The following is a 25,604-nucleotide window of genomic DNA, read 5'->3' as shown; positions in this document are numbered from 1 at the left end:
CATTATTTTTGTGAAGCCTGCAATTTTTACATTTAATTCACACATTGAGGAAAATGTGAAAAAAGGGGGGATAAAAATCTTTAGAGAATGGAATGCATTTACAGTGAGAGTATTATCACCTGAGGTGTTTAAATGTTTTAAGTTTTCGGGGAGTATGATTGACTTTGGTAATATTTTATTTTTTGTTGTTGTTGTTGCTTATAATGGATCTGGCGCATCAGAAGTGCATACACAATAGCAATGCAAAAATGATGCCGCAATTAGTCAACTCACACCTGCTTCAGTGTAGGCTGCAAAAAACCTTGCACCTGTTCCCGATACCCAAGGATATATCAGCAAATCAAGATCCACAAATCAAAACTCCAAGAACGCAAATTATCCGTTCCCCCAACAATAGCACAGTCTATATTCTACTATGTACAACCTTCATAAGCACAAAAGTGAGCCCCCATCCTTTGTTCACACTGAGAGCATAACAACATCTTTCACCAGACATCACTATTGGTAAAGTAATGCCAGGGACCTTCTTCTACCTGTAAATTCTGTCACAATTGGCAGTCTGCAAATCTGTGGAACTACAAAAAAATGCTGGTGTGCTGGTCTATTTTTCCTCAATTGAACAGGAGAGTTGTACCTCTGTGTACAATAGCAGTGTTGTTATTTGCTCTGCTCTTTACTTTTTCACAAGGATAGGGAAAACTGAAAGAGCCATACTGATATTACTCCAGTGAAAGACAACAATAAGACTATTCTTTATGGTTATTTTTATTGCATGTTTGACTTGCTAAAAAGTAGGTTTGATTAAGGACACTTTGAAAGCACTATCCTAGGTCTATCCTAGCAACATGTACAGTAAGGTTGGACAGTGATGCAAATGCAATTCTTCAGTTCCTAAACCTTCTATCACTCACCTGTTTTTACATGCGTGCATTCAAAAGTAAATCAGTGATCATTTCTTCTCTGAAACAAACATCAGTTAATGTCTTATAATATCAAGTCCACTAATATGTGCAGCCATCATGAATAAATATAGAACAACCACTTGCCTTTCCTTATTGTGTCACTGAATCTACAACTGTTGGTGATTAATATCAAATCCCCTTCAAGTTAATCATGTTCTATTCATGATCATATGTTCATATTCTATTGTTAGGTAATTAAAGATCACCAGTAAGTATATGATATCCACTAACATCTGAAAAAAGTTTCTGTTAGAACTCAATCATTGTGTTCACCATAAACACTATACTAGAGTACAACCAGATAGAAAATGTCCCGATAAGAAACTGTACCAATTCTATTGAGCTATAGTTTATAGATTCCTATCCTGGAGTGCAACCTCCTGCCTTTTTAATTCAATTTTGAGGTACGAAGTCAAACACAAAAAACATGTATAGCGCAATACCCTATGGGGCTGAAGTTACTATTTTTTTCCAGAGCCATACTCTGAACTGTCAGGATCACTGCCATTTCGCCAGGTCAAGAAAACAACATGTTTTGGGGCATGCTATTCCAAATGAATGAGGTCCATTTGTTCAGGGAAATGGCGCTCGCCAGAAAAGGAAAACAAAAAATTATCCCTCTCTCTTGTGTCACACCACATAACTTCAGCATAAAAGTTTACACTGTGCAGGACTCCACAAATCTGTTTTTCCCATTAACGGTGCACTTCTCTCCAATCACAGCTCTTTCATCCCTAGAGGAAAGTAGGGGGCTAGATTCATTGCTAGCATTATATTAAAAACCACCCAGACTGCCCACTTCTTGAAACTACGGAGCGTAAATGGTTGGGCTTGTTTTATTACTCGATGCCGAACACCTGCAAACTTAAAAAAAAAAAAAAAAAAAAAACCTTGCTGTTCCTATACTGAGGGCTTGACAAAAGCCTTTCATGTAAGAACTCTTCCATGGGAATGCCTTAACAGCAGCTCAGGTTACATTCCTCTGTCCCACTCCAAACGATCAACTGCCGAGTGACTTCAGCGGAAGAGAGCCTGGTGCACAGTGCATGAGTGTACACATGTGCATTTAGACATACTGCTAATGACACCCATTTACAAATTACATAAATAGATGTGTGTCATATATGCAGCTCTGGAAGAAAATAAGAGACCACTGCAAAGTTATCAGTTTCTCTGGTTTTACTACTTATAGGTATGTGTTTGGGTAAAATTCCAAATACAAATATGAATGGAATGGGATGGCTACCTACATGTAGAGATTTGCATATACAGCTCTGGGAAAAATTAAGAGACCTTGGCTGCTTTTTCCTTAAATCAGCATCTCTACATTAATGGCAGCCATTCCATTCCATTCATATTTTTATTTGGAATTTGGGAGAAATGTTGTCAGTAGTTTATAGAATAAAACAAATGTTCATTTTACCCAAACACATACCTATAAATAGTAAAACCAGAGAAACTGATCATTTTGCAGTGGTCTCTTAATTTTTTCCAGAGCTGTATATATAAAGGCAAAAACTGAAGAGCGAGTGATCCTGGCTTCTCTCTAGACTGCAGTTAACATAAGAATATGTTTTTAAAGTTTCAGTACCAGCAGTAAGTATATTTTAAAAAGAGGAGGACTTAACTGGGCAAATTGATAGAAAGATGTAAACAACAAGGAATATACACTCACCTAAAGGATTATTAGGAACACCTGTTCAATTTCTCATTAATCCAATTATCTAACCAACCAATCACATGGCAGTTGCTTCAATGCATTTAGGGGTGTGGTCCTGGTCAAGACAATCTCCTGAACTCCAAACTGAATGTCTGAATGGGAAAGAAAGGTGATTTAAGCAATTTTGAGCGTGGCATGGTTGTTGGTGCCAGACGGGCCGGTCTGAGTATTTCACAATCTGCTCAGTTACTGGGATTTTCACGCACAACCATTTCTAGGGTTTACAAAGAATGGTGTGAAAAGGGAAAAACATCCAGTATGCGGCAGTCCTGTGGGCGAAAATGCCTTGTTGATGCTAGAGGTCAGAGGAGAATGGGCCGACTGATTCAAGCTGATAGAAGAGCAACTTTGACTGAAATAACCACTCGTTACAACCGAGGTATGCAGCAAAGCATTTGTGAAGCCACAACACGTACAACCTTGAGGCGGATGGGCTACAACAGCAGAAGACCCCACCGGGTACCACTCATCTCCACTACAAATAGGAAAAAGAGGCTATAATTTGCACAAGCTCACCAAAATTGGACAGTTGAAGACTGGAAAAATGTTGCCTGGTCTGATGAGTCTCGATTTCTGTTGAGACATTCAGATGGTAGAGTCAGAATTTGGCGTAAACAGAATGAGAACATGGATCCATCATGCCTTGTTACCACTGTGCAGGCTGGTGGTGGTGGTGTAATGGTGTGGGGGATGTTTTCTTGGCACACTTTAGGTCCCTTAGTGCCAATTGGGCATCGTTTAAATGCCACGGCCTACCTGAGCATTGTTTCTGACCATGTCCATCCCTTTATGACCACCATGTACCCATCCTCTGATGGCTACTTCCAGCAGGATAATGCACCATGTCACAAAGGTCGAATCATTTCAAATTGGTTTCTTGAACATGACAATGAGTTCACTGTACTAAACTGGCCCCCACAGTCACCAGATCTCAACCCAATAGAGCATCTTTGGGATGTGGTGGAACGGGAGCTTCGTGCCCTGGATGTGCATCCCACAAATCTCCATCAACTGCAAGATGCTATCCTATCAATATGGGCCAACATTTCTAAAGAATGCTTTCAGCACCTTGTTGAATCAATGCCACGTAGAATTAAGGCAGTTCTGAAGGCGAAAGGGGGTCAAACACAGTATTAGTATGGTGTTCCTAATAATCCTTTAGGTGAGTGTAATTATATTGAAAGAAAAACACACACAAAAAACACCAGAGGATATACGCCTAAGGAATTATTGGCAAAGGCATGTAGTTATAAGAGTCAAAATGTGTTTTTTGTTAAGTTCAAATGGAAGAGCGACACTGTGGGGAAAGTCATCAGATGAATTTAAAGAGGTGTGTCTGCATTGAAACCTGAAGGAAACACCAATGTTTTGCAGTGTGTGACAGATTTAAGTGTTGGAGAACGTGTGCTGAGGCAAAGCAACATGAATGGAGAAATGTACAGGTGAGTCTGATGACCTAAGCCATCTGTAGGAGTGGAGTGAACTATTGATTTCACCATTCCTGTTTGCTGGCTGTTTACCTCTCTGTCATTTAAAATTTGGTTGTGCTAAAAAATGTCATAATTGTATGTGTGTTTTATTTTTGTACTTTTGAGAAGCTGTAGAAAGCACTATAAATTAAAAAAATCTAATGGTTGAAATAAGTAAATAGATTCAAACATCAACAGCCTCATTTAAATGTATACTCCTTAACCAAAAACCATACAAGCTAAGAGAAACTGCCACAGCTTCGATATTTATCAATTTGTCTTTACAACACCTGTGTTAGCAAGGGTATTCCAAGTGACTGTCAGTCTTACAGAAGACAGCTGCTTGCTTTTTGTGACAAAGGACATTTCTAAAGTTACAAGTCAAACACAAGAAACTTACTGAAAACAAACTAGTTTTTTGTCACCATGACTAGTAATTATAACAATAATAAAAAATAAAAAATGTTACACTGAAAATAAAAATAAAATGCTTTTAATTTCTCCTTGAAAAGCAGAGGTTCCCCTCCTGTCCCAATGAAACCTCTCAAAAAGCCATATGTAATCAAACACACAGAAGGAAGGGAAAGACTGGGTACAGTAAATTATCTTTCAAGCCCCGGCACAGAGAATAAGAGAAGGCATTTTAGCATTACACAAAGGAAGAGGGGAAGGAGCCAGATGTTGGTTTACCAATAACTATGAATGAACAGCTGACTCTCGGCAGGTCATGTTATGGAGTCTTCGAAAGCCATGATGGGCTTCTCTCCCAACACCCTCCACTACCAGAAACAGGATCTCACATTCCCAACAGTGGAGGACAGAGACCCTGTGCACCTACGCGTGTAGCTCTCACCTAACAAGGGTCACTTTTATCATTCTCCACAATAGCTCTTCTTGTCCTTAGCGTTTTGTTAAGGATAGTATTTTCATCTCTCAATATGGTTAGTACAATCCTGGTTACTACGGTTATTAGCCATTCATTTCCTACGTTCAGGATATGAATAATGTTGTCCACTGCAAACTTCCTTTCAAATTCTAATACAAAAAAGAGATTTACAAATATAAAATGGGGTACTCTCTCCACTTCCAAGTTCAAATGTGTTTCTTTAAGATGTCACCATGGCTGATAAGAGAAAGAGTATGAAACCAAGTAAAATGCATAAACAGCTGAACACTGCTCTTCTCTTCCAATCTAGAACTGAGAAGGTCAGAAGCCAAAACACAACTTATTTCCCCCCTCTACAAAGTAAATGTTAGTTTGTGTACGTCTAAAGCATGGAATTTATTGCGACCTAAAAACTACAGAACAAGCACCTCAGGTATTCATTACTGGCCACAATGCATCTGTCATTTTAGGAGGTCACACTCTGAACATGGAACAGGTTACCGATTTGCCTGCATTTTGCATTATTTGCTTATTTCCTCACTTTAAATATTGGATGCTGAATATGCCTTCTCTTTAAGGGCTGCGCAGAAAGAAATGGAGGCATCCAATTAAAAGCTGTTAAAAAGCAAAAGCAGACCACCTCCCCCGCTACCACCACCCCATTAACTCTTCATATACTTGCTTTCGTCTGCAGCAGATGGCACTGGGGATGTTGCAGCAGATTTATATGCAGGAGCTTTCCTCAAATTGAACAGCACAAGGACTATAGAAACCACAGCCAGCGTTCTGCCAGTCCAGAGCAGGCTGAGTGGAGTGGAACGCTGCAGACACATACAGGCAGCAGTGCAATCCAGCACTAACAGTCTTTGTTAAACTAGAATACATTGTCAAAGATACTGCTTAGGTAAGACTATTAGCAATAGACCTATTTATTGCATTGCAAGTGAGATACATTTGAAATGATCTACTGCAGCAAAGAGAATCTCGGTGCCATTGGCAATCACTGATTTTGACAAGGTCAAATTACCAAACAAGAATGAAAATAAACTCAAAGTAAAATACAACATGCCTTAATTTGTGCTGGGGGGGAATACACAATAAGACCATTATAATAACTCAGGCAGACTGAACCTCTTTTCACTGAAATTCTCCTTCAGGAATTTGAAGGAAAAAAATTGAATCTGTTATGGATGAGATGACCCCACAAACACTAAACGGATCCCTACCAAACAAAAATTAATATTCAATTAGTAGTGAATTTTAAATAATATTTTGCTAAAAAGTAGTGAGACTTACACTGGGACTACAGTATGTGTCCTATTCCCTCAGTGAAAGTACTCTGCCTTTAAATCTGTTACATTAATCAGTTAACAGCTACAAAATAGGCAGCTCCACCCATCTCGCTACATGTCACTGACAAAAAAAAAAATGGTTCAGCCTATATCTTGAAGTCAATCTGGAGCTATTTTAATCATTAAAAGGAAGGACTGAAAAAGTGCTTCATATCCACATTCAGAAATACATAACAGGTCCAGTTTTAGTAATAATAATTTGAATCATGACTGAGTCATGGTTAGTTCACAACACAACTGCGATGAGGTACAGTGCAATAATTCCATTTATTAATGTATTTATTTTGGTGGCAGAACAAAAACATATTAACAGTTTACTCATATTAATGGCCCAAAACCTGAATCCTGCCTTCCTGAACACTTAAAATAAGCACGGCTGAGAAAACACGTTGTGTTGAAAATGTACCACATTTACATCAGATGACATCACATTAACTGGTTTTTTTTTCATTAAAAAGCACAGGACTGATTCTGAAGGTGTGAACTTCATTCACAGATGAATGTAAATTTGATATGAGCTTTGTTCTATAGAACACTGAACAACTAAAACATTAATTTGAAACAGAGGAAAAGCTATTTTCTTATTCTTTTTCATTTTTGAAAAACAAGTTAAAAATCTCAGGAAATGCACTTGGCTAATGCAATTAATTACCCTGGTGTTTTGTTTTGCTCAATAACAATATTAATTATCTAAACACAGAAGAATCCCTCACATTAGAACACAGATTTAAAGATAACATAGGCCCAATTGTTGAACTATCTAATCTACATAATATACCAATATCTCAAACAAAATACATAATGTTATTGCTTTTTGTAGTATTATTTTCAAACTGATTAAATGTTCAATGCATGAACATGGATAAAAGGCAATTTAATATGAAGTATATAAGTTAAGTGCATTTAAGGTTGTAAAAGGAGTATGATTCAACAAGTAAATGCTTTTTATCATAAATAATAACATTTTCTTTCATGCTAAAGTGTTGTGTTAAATTATTGTAATATCGCACAGGCTTGTTTTAATAAATCCCACAGAAAATTGTAAGGGTTTTATTCAAAGTCTCTTTTTCTTCAAAATGTGTATCCTCTTCTATCAGCTTCATTACAACAACTTCCCTAATTATCCCATTGTTTGATTTAACCTCAGTCTGAGCAAATTGTTTTCAAAATTGCAAGAGACCATGAATCACATCTAGTACCAATATTAGGCTACATGAAAACTAGCACTAACAAACCAAACATAATTTAAAAATAAACAAACAAAAACATAAAGGTAAAGGGAATTTTAAGTCTATCACTTAAATAAATCCAGATCCAACACTCATAGATCTAATGAATAATTCCTGAGGACAACATTTTTTAGAGCCCTGAACAGGAAGTAAATCTTTAGTCACACTCATTTCAGAGATCCTGTGTTAAATTGTCAGCCCTGGTTAATTATAAGTGTTGGGGAACAGTTTAAAATATATTCAGAACTGGTTTGTTGGTTACAGTTCAACAAACACATGAATCTAACAACAGGAAGTACAGATCTTGACTTCATACATCAATAAAGTTCATTTTATGTTACTTTCTGAAAAATTATCTTCCTTTAGCTATTAAAAGTACCCGCTTTATTCTGTAACACCTGTATTGTAATAACTGGCCCATGGAATCAAGATTGAGCACAGGTTTTAATGGGCACCAAAAGTAATGCTAAAGCTTCAGCCCTAAATTAGGCCCCCAAAAATTCAGGTTTGTGAAGACAGTGGAAAGGAGGTATCGGGTAACATTTATATTGTTGACAGGAAAATAGGTCTCCATTAATCACACTTTACAAATTTGACTATTTCTGACATGATTTATGATTTATAGATTTCTTTACTACAATTAGACCAAATTAAGAGCTTTGAACCACCCAGCAAATAACAAATTCCAATTCCAAAATTTGATGGAAGTTTTTGTTTGACAGAGGTTCTAACTAATGGGAGCAAACCTCCCAGGGTTCATTTTTGTTTGTTTGTTTGACTGTTTCAATTTTTTTGGTTAGAGGGTGGGTCATCATTTTGATTTGATTCAAGTCTTAATCTGATTTAAGGGATCCTATACCAATATTGGTGCTCAGTAATAATTCAGTTACTACAGAGACTGAATGCACTGGACTTCTTTAGTTACGTAAATGCACTATATTGTTTTTATAAGCTCTGCTCTGTTTTATTTTTCGGCTTGGGATTGTTTTCAAATTTAAAATCAGAATCTTTGAAGTATGTTGTGGGTCTCTCCACAGGTCGCATCAATAACATTGCACATATGAGAAATTTTAGCTGTGCTTACGTAGTTTCCTACCACTATTCAAATGCTCAGATCGACTCCCTGCAGCTCTTCTTTCTCAATCAGCTTCTTGGGGAATAGGGGCGTTACAGTACAGAAGAAAGCTGATACACAAATCGTCAAATATACATAAGAATATATATGTAAACGTATGTGGAATACTGGGTTTTCAAATTACAACTAAGAATATATTTTTGAGAGGATCTTCTTCAACGTAGAATTGGCCTTCACCGATGGCTCTATCACACTAGGAGATAAAGTCAATAAGAGCCCGCAGTGTCTGGAATGAAGAGGTCAGGCAGAGGGATTGGCACTGGTTTAACACTGGACCTAGACTATAAGGGCCCACGATTTCACCTGCACTGATCATATTTCAACTGTGAAAACTCAAGACAGGCCAGCAACTCTAAAAAAAAACAGTGCACCTCAACAATCGCATCTATAGCTCCCAACAAGATCAACTCCTCACACCCAGCAATATCTGTTCCAGATATTGTTCACCTTTCGTTAAAGCAGTCCTGAGGGCCTGTTAATCCAAGAATTTCACTCTGGCTGCCAGTCTGCTTTATCGAAACAACTATAACAAAATCAATTAAATTAAAATAAAATAAAATGCACCTGCCCAAAGCTGATTGTTTGTTATTAGTATACAGCAATCTGCAAAAATACAAAGTAAAAGTACTTGTACTTTTAAAAGTCTGGCATCACCGGTTCATCGAGTCTCAAATTTATATAATTAAACCTGCTAGGGATGCCCCCACAAGACTGGATACTTAGACATGCTCCTAAAATTATATGTTTTCTTACGATTGTCATTATTATTATTAATAACACTAATCATATTTCTATTATAGCTAAAATGCCCATTAACTCCTAATCCACTGTGCAATTAGGGCACAGCTTTTTGTAGTTGTTCTGCTTCCTGGGAAAAAGACAAATAAACACTCTCAGAAGGAAGAGAAAAAAAAAAAATTAAGTATTAAGTGACTGGTTCCCTCGCTTCGTCTTTATTTTGAAAGCAATCAGTCCAAATTGACTGACAAGCATGACCAAAACAGATTCAAATGAATAGGCGAAGGAACACACAGCCTTGTGTAGACCACTTTATCTATCACCATACAAGCGCATCAAATAAAGCAGGATATTATTAAAACATTCTTACTCTGAACTGTGACTTAATGAGCTATGCCGATTAAGGAAACAAAAATATGGCATGTGAGCAGCATATCTGCCTCTACCCAACACTCACAATTCTATACACTGGCAGGGAATGCATTTCGCGATTGCGGGTAGTGTGGCTGCTTTTCAAAATGTGAAAACACAAAATACTAAATAGAGTGGAATTATAATTTTTTTGTATCACCTTTTCAGCTAATGTATAGTTGTCGAGTTTTGTTTTGATTTGCCTTTGGAAATTCACAAATGCCACCAAAAAAAACCTCCACTCCACTGACAGCTGTGAGCTACTCAGCAATGGGGTCCAAAGCACTGCCCCACCTTGTACCTGTGACAGGGAAACTGACTCAATTTGTAGACAAACCATTGAAGATCATCAGGGAGAGCAGTGCTCGAAAAGTAGGCATGCATTCATTCAGATTCTGATTAATCAAATATATTTCCGCCCTTTGTCTTTTTATTTTTGTATTAAATGCATTCTAAGCTGCATCATGGGTGGGTGTTTGTTCTTAGAATCCCAAATAGAAATCCATCTTTTAAACACTGAAGATCGCTGTATTTGGATAGATGATCCACCAGATGATCCTAATCTGTGAATATTTCAACAGAGACATCCATATGCTCAGGCACAATATCTACAGCCCCCACCAAGTCTGCTTTTACTCATCAGAATGCCATATGTAGGAGTTCACTGAGAAAATTCAGATTCATTAAGCCCTGAATAACCAAACAGGTAGCAATCAGGACACTACTGGTCTGCAGTTTGGTCAGCATGGCTTTAACAAACATGAAGGAGACATTTGGTTCCTGCCATCACGACTTAGAAGCTTTTCTCAATTTAAACTATTTGAAAGCCACAAAGGGTGAGCAGTTTGTTAAAGCAAAAGTGTTTTTCTACAAAGAATTAAAAAGCAGATTACCCCAACACAAGCCGGCAAATTGCTACTGTTGCTAAATCTCTAGATTTGTTTTCAGAACAGTGGAGATAATTCAAAGCAGAGTTTTTGGTATTAGTATTACTGTTATTCAACACAATAAAAAAAGCATTAACATAGAGCCATTTTCATGTACCATGCTCATCTGATATTTTTTCAGTTTCACGCAAACAGGCAAAGAACCTTTCCTGAAATTTTCATATTAACTGTTTAAAGACTAAATATGGCAAAGCACTCACTGAAAGTAGAACTAAACAATAAAATGGCTTCAAACAGCACTGTGATGGTAAATCGCAGAGGAGCAGAAATTGTGAGCACTATGTAAGAATGGTAATGTGTGAGATACAGTGTAGAAAATAAAAAAAAACGTATGTGGGGGGAAATTCTTGCATCTTTAAATTATATAAACAAATGGTATTTAAATTTGCAATTATACTACCTTGGTTTATTGTTGCACAACAAAAACCTGCTGCCCTGCCTATGTTAAACATTACTGTATTCAACACTGTGCTTAATGCCTACATCTATACATCTGAAAATCTACCATTCACTACAGAATATAAAAACAAGTGAGCCTACAATTTGGCATTAAGTTTAAACTCTCATTATATTCTCACTTAGCTACAGCAAGTGAGAAACCCAAACAAATCCATCCCAAGTCTAATCTTATTCAGTTCCTGCTTGCGACTTACATAACTGTCATTGAATAAATGACAATACAAATAGACTTTACTTATATATTTTCAAGTATAAACATAAGCATAAAATTATTATTTTTTGAAACATCAGAAAGTCTAATATTGAAAGCATCATCAGAGTTTGTAATTTATAAATGTATATAATAAATTCACCATGTGCATTCTATTTAACCAAACTGGCCACATACTAAGTGCACACCATGTTCGGCTCTATCACTCCTTCCCAATGTCTTTGTAAAGACAGTGCTGATTAACATACTTGTGCCTGTGAAATGTCCACTTCCAAGGGAGGTTGGTCCATTTTTTCCGCTGCTTACTGGGGGAGAAAACATCTAAAAGAAAACAAACAATAAGTTAAAACAAAGAGACGTCTTCTGATTCAATAAACTACATTTCAAAAGATTCAACTATTTCAAATGTATTACTACCCCTATATCTTGGACTACATAACATCAGATACATTTCAATCTATATTGTATACTGAGAGTGTATAATACATATATATACATATATAAACATATATATATATATATATATATACATATGTATACATATATACATACATATATATACACACACATACATACACAAAAATATATAGCACCTTTATATTGATTTCAAACTACAGAATCACTATTACTGCTTTATTCATATCTAAAATAGTGATTTTAAATGAATTCATGCAGATATATTACAGCACTCATCTCCTTCCTAATCGTGAAGCTACAATGAAAAGGCTTCCTTATTACGCAGCTTCAGAAATTCAATATCATCCACCTAGCAATTTGGCATATCCACTAAACTATGGGATCAAGGATTGCTCTGAAATTGACAAGAAAATCCATTGGAAAGGGTAAGCTGTAACAGTAAGATTATAGTTCTCCCCCTTAATCCATACTCTGTACAAATCGGGGGCTGTGTTTTCACCTTTATTTAGCCTGTGATACAGAAAGTTGAAAATGAAAAGTTGATATAGAGCATGGGTTTCAAAAACATGGCCGAAGGCAACATTTCCTGTCCAAACTTCCGAAAATCATTTCTCAGCAGACAAATCTTTGCCACGGTTACACTATTTGTTCAAATTAAGGGACTACTTGCACAAGAGAAATGGGATGATCTCATCGTTTGGAAAGATGAATTTAAATGCAGCACTCCTCGAAAAACGAGCACAACTCTTTACTGTAACAACCTATACAGTTACACGAAGCATTTCTTAAAACAGCCACATCGAAATAGTAAAACTGCATGCTTTACTTTAAGTAGTACAGTTCTGGTATTATTTTAATACATTTTAAACAAATGCCAATAGCCTAGATTTATGCATACAACTGTCATGTACAAGTGTCTGAAATGCCATACGAAAAGCTATAACGACAAAAAGAACAAAACAATAAAAAATACTTAAAAGTGGGATATACTACCATTGATGTTGGGAACATTTTCAAATCGCTGTTTCGCATCTATAAGACAACAAAATTACTAATGCAATATCATATTTTTCTGTACAGGTCTTGGAAAACATTTTTGTATTACCATATTAGTTTTAGTTCTTTCTAGATTCAAAACATTTACATCACAAAATAAAAACAGGCGTGCAGAATAAACACTTTACAGATTACCTCAGAAAAATATAAGCAATTCAATTATTTGTTTAAAAAAATATAAACATAAACCGATATTTTTTTTTCTTTTTTTCTTCCAAGTATCATAATATTTGTAGCATTTGCTTACCGCACTGAAATCCAGTAAGTCGCTGAGTTCTTTGTCTGTCCCTAAGGCAGCCATTCGCTGTTGGTGATGCATTTTAGCAAAATCACACAAACCTAAAAACATGGAAACAAATTGCAATCAGAAGACACCAGGTCCCGGACTGACTTGGAGGGGGAAATCTAAATCACTATTGGAGATCTTCCTCAAAATCCACAGCTGACCCGACTCGCAAGATCCCACTTTGCATTTAAAACCAATTCACTCTGCGCGCATCATTATGCAACAGGAGGTTTTACATAAAATGAATGAATCCAGTGGTACAGTAGTACAGAAAGAAGAAACTGACATTAAAAACAAATCTCTCCCAAGTCCAACTCCGCTAAAGCTCGAACGGCAGGCTAAACGGGGGGATGTGGAAGTGAAAATCCCATGCACAAAAAGGGGGAAAAAGTACTGTAGGCACTGAAACAAAAAGCAAGACTGGAAATATCCTTGATATGAGAACGAAAGTATCAGGCCTTTTTATTCTATTTTCTCCGGTTGTTAATGTGGAGCTCCCATTCTGCCCAGTTTGTAGCCCATGTGCGCCCCTAAACAGTGAGCATCTGTATGGATGGCCACCTATACCTTTCACACACCTTTAACACTGCAGCTGCCAGCGGTTCACAGAGAAAAGCACCAACACAACGTGGAAGAAACCCATCTTATTCGCATCCCTTCGTCCGGTAGCTTTTAATTCGAACGCTTGCACACATTCTAGAATGAATGGCAGTCTACCTGTTCGGGGCGAAGGATAATAATAGATCGCTTGTTTTAATCCTCTGGGTACACCGGCCGTCAGTGAAAGGAAAGTACTTTTATATTGAGAGTGCAGAAGAACACAAACACGGGGTTGTGTCAATTGAAAGACGGGAAACCACAGGACTGGGAATCGGATGTCTCATCGTTGCAATTGTCATACATTTGCAGCACAGTAAGGTTCGATTATTCATCTCCGAAACAAATCAATAAAGAGCAAGAAAGGCCGTGATTTAAATTTCAAATGCTTGTCAATTTCGCGCGTTGGTTTTTTAACACGGAAGGCAAGGGTGAAAACACAGCTCGAGATTTGTTTTCTTCTGGACACATACACAGCTATAAAAAGCAATTGCATTAATAATAATAATAATAATAATAATAATAATAATAAATAGTCCCTACTAAATTCAGCAGTATGTCTAGATCCCCCACACACTCCCTTCGTCTTTATTAAAATTATAAACTGAAGTGATGATAACTATTTTTAATGTATATAAATATCGGCTGTAGGTCCTATTTCTGCTTGGACTGAACAGCTTTAAACATACCCCCTTGCTACATATTGCCTACAAGCGAGTGGCATGTAGCTCAATATACACATACATACATACATACATGCATACATACATACATACATACATACATACACACACACGACCAAAGGAAGCGTTGAACATATGTATACAAAAATACACTTCAGGCACATTAACCCTTTTACAATCTAATGTTACTTTCCTAGCAGATATTGTCCAGCTACAAAATATGTGATCTGTGCGTTAATATTGTTGTTTCAAACATTAGATCACATGAAGCTCTAAAGTAACAGTAGCGGATGAGACAACTTGCTACTTTTGCTGTTATTCGTTTTATTGTTATTGTAACAACTGGAAATAGTAACTCACACTTAATGCTCAATGTTAACCCAACTATGAAGTGCCGGCGTGAGTTACCGCATGTGACAGGATAATAATATATCACACACAACACAGCACAGCACTAACATCAGCAATATACCGGAATAATCATGAACTCGCCTTCTGCAGACATCTCTCCTGTTTATTCTTAATAATAATAATAATAATAATAATAATAATAATAATAATGGACATACGCCACCAGTGCTAAATTCGCTTTCAACTAATGCAAAGTTTTGACAGAAGTAGAGAAAGCGTTGGTAAGACCAAGTTTCAACGCATAGCCGCGTCAAACCCAATATATAAAGAAGAAATAGTAAATTGTTTACTTGAGTGTAATACTCAAACAAAACAAAACAAAAAAACACAATAAAAAAAACTATAAAACTGTTTACCTTATTTTGTTTTGTTAATCCACAACAACTCAGCCTTTGCTATATGATCAATAACCACAAAAATGTATTAAAAAATATATTTGAAAATGTTTTTAATATTGTTCCCGATCACGGTGCTTATTTTTGCTTTAAAACACCATAATCAGTTCCAAATTATGGCCAGCTTCCAGCAAAATACAGTTGTATATCCAGATGTTGCCTTTTGTTTTGGGTGTTTTTTTGTTTTGTTTTCAGAGCCCATTTACTTTGTATGGCACTAGTGCAATATTATCCGAGCATGTTTCAGAGACGCATGCATTAAGTCCCATCCACATCCGGGACGCACGTCACCCTCCAGGTCCGGGTCACGTTCGTGTGACGTCACGCGGCCGGCTTCGCTCTGTCTTGTGCGAGTGCCTGAGGGTCCTTCGCGTATGAAGGCAGATTACATAATTCATACTGGCATTGTTTTCTGCATGTTTTGATTGTTCGGTTTCATGAGTTAAAATGCACCCAGCTGGAATATGGCAGAGCGTGGTAGTTTGTGTGTTTTAGGATTAGAGACCGAAATATGGACAAAGTTATTTCGATTTGTGCAGTGCTGTGTTTTCAAGTTACATATTTCCTGTAAAACGCACAGCATGCTGTGCGCAAAGCACTGTGCTAAGCTGCAGCAGTATAGTGGTATGCGTTTTATTATGATTCATATACAAGTAGAATGGAAATATTAAGAATGTAATAACAATATGAATAGTGATATTACTTGCATTATCCTTGTATGCATCATAATACAAAGTGTAGGGTTGCAACAATCTTATTTTATATTTATTGTAGAGATAAATAATTAAAAAGAGTTGGAAGTCATTTTTTTTGTTGTTTTTTGCAGTGCATGATACATTGTAGTCTATTATTTTGCACAGTTACAATAAATACATGTTTGACAATGTGTGTGTGTTTTTATATTTTGAAGTGATTCAAAATGTTTTAAAATACAAAGACCTAGAATTGGGCCATTCATGTGAATTGAAGTTGAACACCTGTATGTATTCCTAAGATGCTCAAAACAAGAAAAGTGCAGATGCTGAAGAAAAATGAATGAATTATGGTTACTAGACTCCCCCCCCCCCCCCCATGGTGTCCATATTTTGAAGAGAACAAAATATCAGGGACATATTTTTCTCTCTCAATAGATTACAGCTAACAATCTAAAAACAAGCTAAAAATAAGGATCAAAATAAATTGAAGACTGGTTGACTTAAAATCCTTCCTAGGACTGGTATTATCGGTCATTTGTACTTGTCAGCTCGCAATACACATGTTTTGTGGAAGTTTGTGCATGGGATTTGGCAGTGTGATGCTGCTTTTTAGATCTGATAGCATATAGAGTGCTCACTCGTTTCAATATGTTGGAGTGTATGGTCATAAACTTTAAGCTTTGAAGTATAATGGTTGCGTGAGAGATCAAGTGCAGGGGCATCACAGTGCTTGAAAATCAGGCAAATTACAAATTGCAGTGCTAAATCTTTGAATGTGCCACAAATTAAAAAAAATCTAAACCTGTGGAGAATGCAGAACAGTCACAACTTGTCTGACATTTTCCATATTCAAATTGTGACAACAACATTAAATCATTGACAGGTGACCTTAAAATGTAAGTGCAGGTACAATGTCTACACAGATTTTTTGCAGAGGCTGGTTTGAAGAACAGGTGATCCTGTCCTTACATTTGACCCTAAATGAATGTAAGAGAAGAGTTAGAATCATCTCTGATGGAATCCCAGAGACTTAAAGTCAATCGTCTTCACAGTCAAATATAGACTTGGTAATTCTTGGGTGTATAACCAGTGACAGGAGACAATGTGGCAGATCCTTTTTGAAATATCATGCTTCAGAAAAAGAATAGGAGAAGGATCTGTCACAATTCAGGCTGGAATCAGCATACATAAAATGACAGATTTCAAAGTCATCCTGCATAGTTTAGAATGGCTCCGTTCCTGTTTTCTGTTGTTTTTATGTGTGTGTGTGTTAGTTTGTGTGTGTTTGATGTTTTTTGCTATTCACAACCGAAACAAGTACAGTGTAAATATATATGTCATTTACAAATATTAACATACATTTTTGCCTAATATACTCAAACACCCTCCTCCACTGATTGTTCAGATTCTGAATGTAATTCTGAGTCTTTGTCAAAGCTTTCAGGCATCAGATCCATGCTAATACAGTAGCTTACAGATAATATTTAAACTTTTCCTGAAATAAATAATGTTTCTTTTAGAGTAGATACTTTCTCCCCTCTGCCATCAGTTTTTATTTTCTTGATTTTTAAATTTGTGATTTGGGGTTGGGCCAAAGTTTTGACTTTTTTACCTGTAGTGGTTATGCTAAAATATTTTACAAGCCTTACATGTAAGCTTAGCCAACATTTTCTCTCATGTGGTTTGATACAAAGCATAAAATATTTAATCCAAAAAACGGATTGACCCATCAACCCAAAAGTAAAATGTATGTACTGAGATGCTAAGTAAAAGAAAATATATTAAAGAAACCCTTTTAAGTTCTGAAATCCAGGCTGCATGCATATATATATATATATATATATATATATATATATATATATAAAAAGCTTTTGAAAATAATGTAAACTGCATACAATGATGCTTGATTACATGTCAGTCATGTAAAGGGTTAGCACAGGAAGAGACTAGAATCTGATACTTTTAACTGTATGAAACATCACTTAAAAACAAGAGGAACAGGAACAGTTTTGAAAATATCCTCTGGAATTGGACTGTGTTTACAAAATAGGGGCTAATCAGGAGTTTGAAGTTTTTGATGGGTCGTCTTAGTTCAGCAGTCAAACATTGTCCCAAACTCCCTCTATATTGAATGAACCACTACTAATTGTTGAAGTAGTTATCAATACAATGTAATCCTATAAACTACAAAAGGCATACATTCGTGAATTTTTAAAGAACTTATAGATACTTAAAAACAAAAAGAAAATGCTACACTGTCTTACAAGAACAGTCACGTAATGCAACGTGTTGTACCTATGTTGTTGTTTTTTCAAATAATTTAAGGGTCTTAAGGGTAACAGGAGATTGATGGAGAGGATGTAGGGAAGAGCATATTTTCACATATTTACTTAATTAGCAAACCAGCAAAAGAGAAACAAATCTCAGCTGAACTCAAAGGGATTTAAACAATACATTGTTTTCTAAACAGTTGATACAAAAGTAGCACCCAAAGCAGACAGGCACAGCAGCTTTATTTTTGGACTATTTTGGATTCCACTGTACACTTCTGTTATTCTTGCAAAGCAATCAATTAACTCATCAGTGTTCTCCAACCTGTACTGAATGTTCCTGCACAGACTCAAGCATTCTAAGCTTGTTCCCTGAAACATCTGGTTTATCTTTTCCAAGAGGCCTAGAAGTGATACCCAAATGCCTGACATAACAGGAATTGAAACACAGTCATAAGGCTGTTATTTTAGTTTCAAAATGGTTACCATCAGGATGCCCTCTATAAATTAATTGATGTATTCATTACAAATACTATATTCATTATTTGTTTTTTGATTATTTGTAATATGTGGGGACCATGGTCTCACTTACTAGATTGTTCTGGAAAGAGGACCACAGAATATATATTACTTCAATTTTTTTTTTAAAAGCAGTCAAAATCCATATCATACATTCAACCTGGGACAAGGTCACATTAATATTGCTTAATTTCAGAACAGTGAGAGGCATGTTGTTTTAATCATTAGTCTACTTTTAGGTACTATATTTGGAGTATTTATCTGCAGCACTAGGGTCAGTTACTGAGATCTGAATTTTCTTGTGTGGTCTGCCTGTGTGGAGTTTGCATGTTTTCCCTGTGTACGTGTAGCTTTTCTCCCACTTTCTCAAGATTTACTGCTCAGGTTGATTGGCTATTCTTTATTGCCCCGAAGTTGTGTGTGTGTGTGTGCTGGACTGCAGTCCAATCCAGGGTGCCTCGTGCTCTGTGCCTGGGAGGGTTTGCTCTGGCTCCCTGTGACCCTGTACTGGATGAAGCAGTTGTTGATAATGGATAGGTCTTGCATTTGAAAAATCAAATGGAGGGCTCAAACAACAATTATTTTACATTTCACTTTATTCGGTAATATTCAAAATGGACATCTTTAGATATTTATGAAGTAACAAACATCATTTTAAGGTATTCATTTTGTACAGGTGGGTAGGCTAGCTAAAGGAAGGTGACAAAATGTACAGATTACATTACCGTGGTTTATTATGTCAAGATTATTACAGTATAGATTTCTACAGAAAAGTGCAGGTATCAGCAGGAAATTATGAAAATCCATTTAGAAGATAACGTCTTCCTTTAAATAAGAGTTGGTGTATCCTTTTGCTGTATTAACCAGACCTAAGTAAATAGAATTCTGGCACAGGGATCACATTGAGAGGCCAAATTTATTTATTTAATACACAGCATAAAATGTTAAAAAAAAAAGAAATACCTCTCAGCTTCTTAATAAGAAAATACTGAGGACTCACAGTAAGCCTTTAAGCCCATGGCGCTGCATGCTACATCTAGACAGGGAATCACAGACTCAAAGGTCCACTGCAAAGCAGATTTCTGTTTTTATTTTTTTTTATTTTTTTTCTAATACCGGTGGTCGAATACTCAGTGTGTTTCATTAGAATGAAAAATAAATAAATACATTTCTAGTAAAGCTTGGTATCATGTTTCCTGATATGGCTTCTAGGGTGGTGGGTGATTTGATTTAGGAGGATTTGTAGCACAAACAGGGCCAGAAAGGCCTTAATTTCAGAAGCACTAATAACATTGACATTGACCACTGAGCTCACTGCGTTACGTGGATGACAGATTTAATCAAAGGCACAAGAATCTTTGCTTATTTGAGTTTATGCAGGATCTTAGTAGGTCACTTGTATTATACAAGGAGAGAAATCCTGGGCAGCTTCAGTGATTCATTATTGGTGAGTGAAAAAAAGCTTATGAACAATAAGACAGACATCCAGCTGTAAAGCTTCTCAGTACATTAAGTTATTGCCAGAAATTGATTGTACTTGTCACATGATATTGGTCTGAAGCTGATGAACACATGATAAGGTTCAAGCCTGAGGCTCCAGGGAGAATATAAAACCAAAGATTATAATTATATTGCTGTCAAAACATTAGTTCATGAAGTGGGAAGAACACTGAAAAAAGTGACTTTATGTGGCTTAAAAAGATATGGAAGATCACTATATGCTCCCAACTCCCCCTTGTATATAGACTTTTTAACATTTGTAATGCGATTTTAGATTACAATTAAGGTATATTGAGTAAGAACTGACATTATTCTGGTTACAGACAAAACTGAAACATGTACGTCAAGAAAGTGAAAACTGCTTTTACAGAATAAAAATTAAACATATTAATGTATTGTAATCAAAAATAACAAAAACATCGACAGCAATTCAAAATTGATTCCAGATGGTCAAAAGTATTTCCTTTTGCAAATGCATTGTTTTACGTCCTTAGCTGCCTCTTCCTCAGTTGCCTGTGCTAGATTTCATCATCAAGGCAGCCGGTTAAGGAACGGTTGGTGCTGTCAGGAACCTCCACAAACAAACAAAGTCAGATAAGTCCTTTTCATGTTCCAGGAGCACAGAACTGCTTTAGCCTTCTATTTAGCATGCTAGTATATTTTAACTCTGGTGTCAGCCTCCACAGGGCCTTTTTTTTAAATCCTCCATACTTCACAGGCTCCATTCCCACAGTTTTATTGCTCTGAGAAATACAGTTACCACAGCAAACAGAAAGGGACTGCCTTTATAGATACCCAGTATCTTGACCTAAATTTATATCATGAAGGTGAATATCTCTTCTATAGAAAGTTATAGACACCTGCATAAATCATCAGGAATTTATTTGTGCACACCGGGGAAGTGAAACTATTTTAATTCTTTATCCCAACATTAAAAAGTATTACATAAGTATTAGATTTAATTTAATAAGTAATATAGAACAGTACATATATTTTATTATATTTCAGTGCATGGTAGGTTACATAGAAGAGTTCATTATAAAACAGTTATCCATATGGATAATTACCAGTTGCAGAAAGGCTATTTTACAAGGGAAATTCTCCCTTTTTTTAACAACTGGAGTAGAGATACAGAGCATCTGGTGGCTGTGCACCCCTCCCCCCAAAAAAAAAGAGAAAAAGAAAAGAAAAGAAAAATCCAAAGCTAATTGTTGACCCAACATAAACTATTTATGGAACCCCAAGGTTTATTCCTACAGGATGTAAGGAGTCTGTGAGTCAGAGAAGCTTTACCTTAGCCCTGGAAGACAAGTGTATTAAGGTCAACAACTTGGCACCAATATTAGCAATTTATCGCACACAAAGGGAAACATTCCTCTATCCAGGGCAGAAACAAGTAGGACAAACTAACAACTAAGGTTGGCCAAAGACTGGGATAACTGGGAAGCCTGCTTGAAGAAGCTGACAGCTTAGTTTTTCTCTAGGCTAAATCCATGTCCAACAAACTCTGAAGAGATATAATCGATGCATATAGTTTAATGATCAATAATTAAACTAAATGAATCACTAAATAAAACGGTTTCAAATGAAGGATATGAATACTTTCAGCTACATTTTTAATATCTGAGTGAATAACATGTTGTTTAGAAAAGACAGGACTGTTTCCTATTTTTTTTTGGTTTCACAAAGCATGAATGGGTTAAACAAGAATACATTTTCAGACAAATATATGACATATTTCTAAACACTTAGCTATTCTGTTTTTGTGAAAACATCTCAGCAATTTTGGCATCAATTTTCGCCTGAGATGTTCTGCTTAAATACTTTTTTCACACTCTTTCTCCTCCTCCACAAAAAGACACTAGGGATGAGCTTTTTAATTTTCCTCTCCACTGTCCACTCTTTACTCAAGATAGGAGATGACTGGTTCACCTTAGAGATGTAATCATGAGATGTTTTTTGTCTCTCTTTATTACATGGTTTAGGAACTTTATTTTTATTTATTTTGTACAAAGGGAAGGAAAATTAAGTATGAAATAGTATCAACAAAGGAAAAAAATAGATTTGTCTCTCCACTTTATGCCTTACAAAGTCCTTAAGACCTGAAGCTATTGTATGAGTTTCCTCAGTAGAAGACAGATGAATTTCACAATGACCAAGTACTCATGTCGATGCTTTGAACTAATATTAATGGATATTATAATAGCTTTTAATATATTTAATTATTTGTTCTGTAAGAGGCAGTGTCAGTCTGTCCTGTGGTTGTTTGGTGAGTATATGTGTGTTTTGTGTGTGTACATCATCCTTTATTATAACTACAGTGTAAAAATTAATGGTTTAAATAACACTGTTGACTATGTTTCAGAGGACAATGAAGATTCTGACAGTTTGAACCGTCCATTTCCCTCTGATGAGCTAGCTGGAGAAAAGTGTCTGTGACTAATTACAACTAATCAGGGATTCCAGGTAGAAATCAGTTTTGCTGCTTCTTTCCCTACCTAATTAGATCGTGTTATTTGACTTGCAGTGTCAGCATTCGACCAACCATAAAATTATAACTTAACCTCATGAAAACATTTTGTTTCTATCTGTTTGAAACACACAAACAGTAGAGTGTTTCTGATTTGGTAAAAAGGGAAAGAAAAATGAGAACTGATTCCTGTCTGCTTTAATGGTGTCCATGGTACTATGCTTCCCTAAAATGACCTTGCTCTTCTAGCTATTATACTACTGCAACTGCTGCAATTCATGTGTAATAAAGTCGTTACTAAAGCCTTACATCTATGATAAACCACAGCCACATATTCCAATCAAATGGACAAATAAATACAAATCTGCCAAAAGCCTGACAAAACAATGAATGTATAAGATTTTGTTAAAGGTCAAAGACATGTTTTCACTGTTTGTAGTGAGTCCACAGTCTGCCCTGGTGGTCAATTGCTTGAATGAACATCCAATGTGAAGAATGTATTCTACACATTCTAATGGTTCTAAGATTGAAAATAATGTTTGTAATTTCAAGTAGGTGGATGTTCAAAATAAATACATACTCATTTTTGTATAATTCAGATGCTGATTTGTTTGTTTGTTTTTAGTTTTAATGTTCTATATTATTACTGAATGAAGTTTGGTGACATTGAATGGTGTCTGGTAAGAGACTTGCTTCAGCCAAATCCTCTTGGGTTTCAGAGACTTGCCAATGTCCACCAAATGTGTGAAGAGGAGATCTGGCTAGTTGATCAGATTAGAGCACACACAGGGATCTTCACTGCTCCTGTGTCACATGTGAGTTTGGATTTAGAAACCTCAAAGTTTCAAATGGAAATAGGCAAAAATGAAAAGATAAATATGAAAGGAAAAAGATCAGATTAGCTGAGGATGCCTAGCTACTAAATCAGTTGGACCTGGATACACAAAGAGTTTAATCAGTGAGACAAAATTACTTTTCAAGTGGACATACTAAAAAAGAGTGAGCGGGAACAATACATTATAATAAGAAAAAGAATAACGAGATAGAAACAACATATTTTGCCAAACACCTGTGGAAGAATGCAACTACAGAGTAATGGGGAAAATAGAAGAACTGTAAATCACAGTTAATACCCTGTGATATGGCCTTGGGATTTCTCTGTGCAGTATTTGGGATTAGATTACATTGCATGACTCCCCCAGCCCTCCTGTGGAGAGCTGACCACAGGCATCTACAATTTCAGCAATTAAAAAAATGTGCCCAACACACTGTTGTCATTTGAAATGGTGGTCGGCAATGCTTTTCCTTTGGTTTACAAGTTTATGCTTTCAATATGTAATTAGGAATGGGGTGCCAACCAGATGGCATAGTGGTTAGCACAGGTGCCTCTTTGGTGGGGAGAGACTGGGTTCAATTTCAGGGCAAATATTCTGGGAAATGTTACCACAGCTTCTTTAGCAGGTAAAAAAACAAACACACACACAATAGCATTGGAGAGAAATGTGCGATTTAAAACAAAATAGCATCAGAAGAAAGTCAATTATATGAAAAGTTAATAAACACTGTGTCATGTTGAGGTCTAACAAAAGTTTTGAAGTGAATGAATGCTTTTTGGTTAAATGTTCAGACTGAGAATTACATTGTAATTGAAATTCAACATGCTTATGATGATTTATCTGTGTTTCTTATGTAAACTGTTTAACAGATTTTCAAGACATTTTATTACAGAAAAATAACTTATTGGGTAAACTTGTTGGCCACTGTGTCAACTGTTTCAGAATATGGTTACCAAACAGTTACCAAGTGGTAATGATGTCCTCTTCCATCCTCGCTGTCTTGAATCAAACCTTGCACTGATGATGAAAACAGAACTCCTCCCAGTATCCCTCACAGCAGCCTTCAAGCCCTGTCTGCTCTTATCTCCATCAAAGCAAGTGTCCAGTACAGATGTCTGATTTGCAACATGAAGATCTGAAGCCACTTCTCAAGCATAAACTGATCATTTTGTGGAGACCCTGTGGACAATTTCCATCCCTTTCATGAGAGCACAGAACAAACGGAGTGAATTCTTAAACCATAACAAGAAAAGATTACATAAAGCACTTTTTCTACAAACTGCTGGCAGACAGGATGGTGCAGCTACCAAGCAATTCGGGTGCTCTGATATACTAAGGTCATGTGATGCTGAAACACTGCCTGTGAAAATGAATTGACTGTTGTTCATTCTGAAGATGATATTTGTGGTGCTAGTTGCATGGAAACCAGAGTTTAGAGTGCATCTTAGAGGAGAACTGCTGAGGAGTGGAACGGATGATAGAAATGAATGATATTGGAAACGGCTCTGAACTGCTGCTGAATGAAAAGATAATTCTGAGAAATATATGCAAATAGGATCATAAATGGAATTTAACAATACAGCAATCAACAAAAGTTTGCATTCACCAATCAATGAAAAAAATGAAAGAAAATCAACACATGCATTTTCCCATACATATTAACCTATCAAGTAAAAATTCTATGGAAACATGTCCAAAAACTATAAAATATAAGAGGTACCAGGTGTTAAAAAAGAAAGAAAGACTTGATTGAGAGTGAGACTATATTTGTATATGGTCATGTGTACAGTAATTCGTTGTTAGTCTAATGTTTGACCCAATGGACTTAATGCTAAATCTTCTGTTACTTAAAATAGGCACATATTATCCTTGTGTACTATGTTGACAGAGAGACTTCATTTTTGTTTGTTTAATTATTTATTTTAAGTTTGGAATCAACGATTACTTTTG

The 25,604-nt window shown here is 36.2% G+C and overlaps 1 protein-coding gene across 11 annotated transcripts in view; it reads right to left on the bottom strand.

Annotated features, from left to right (window-relative positions):
* tcf4 (transcription factor 4) overlaps window positions 1–15,663 on the bottom strand; it is a 182,009-nt gene extending 166,346 nt beyond the window's left edge. Inside the window, exons 1-4 of one of the 11 annotated variants that reach the window (XM_066710936.1) lie at window positions 15,326–15,663; window positions 13,240–13,331; window positions 12,930–12,968; window positions 11,768–11,840 (exon numbers count right to left, since the gene is read on the bottom strand). In XM_066710936.1, the coding sequence (XP_066567033.1) occupies window positions 11,768–11,840; window positions 12,930–12,968; window positions 13,240–13,311 (184 nt within the window). In that variant the 5' untranslated portion in view covers window positions 13,312–13,331; window positions 15,326–15,663. The other 10 variants (XM_066710938.1, XM_066710937.1, XM_066710941.1 and 7 more) reach the window with 10 other exon arrangements.
* Window positions 15,664–25,604: the final 9,941 nt, after the last annotated feature.

The sequence above is a fragment of the Amia ocellicauda genome, chromosome 8 (assembly GCF_036373705.1).
Source record: "Amia ocellicauda isolate fAmiCal2 chromosome 8, fAmiCal2.hap1, whole genome shotgun sequence".
In the NCBI taxonomy this organism is placed as follows: Eukaryota; Metazoa; Chordata; class Actinopteri; order Amiiformes; family Amiidae; genus Amia; species Amia ocellicauda.
Note: the sequence above shows the minus strand (reverse complement) of the source record. Positions and strands in the feature narration are given on the sequence as shown.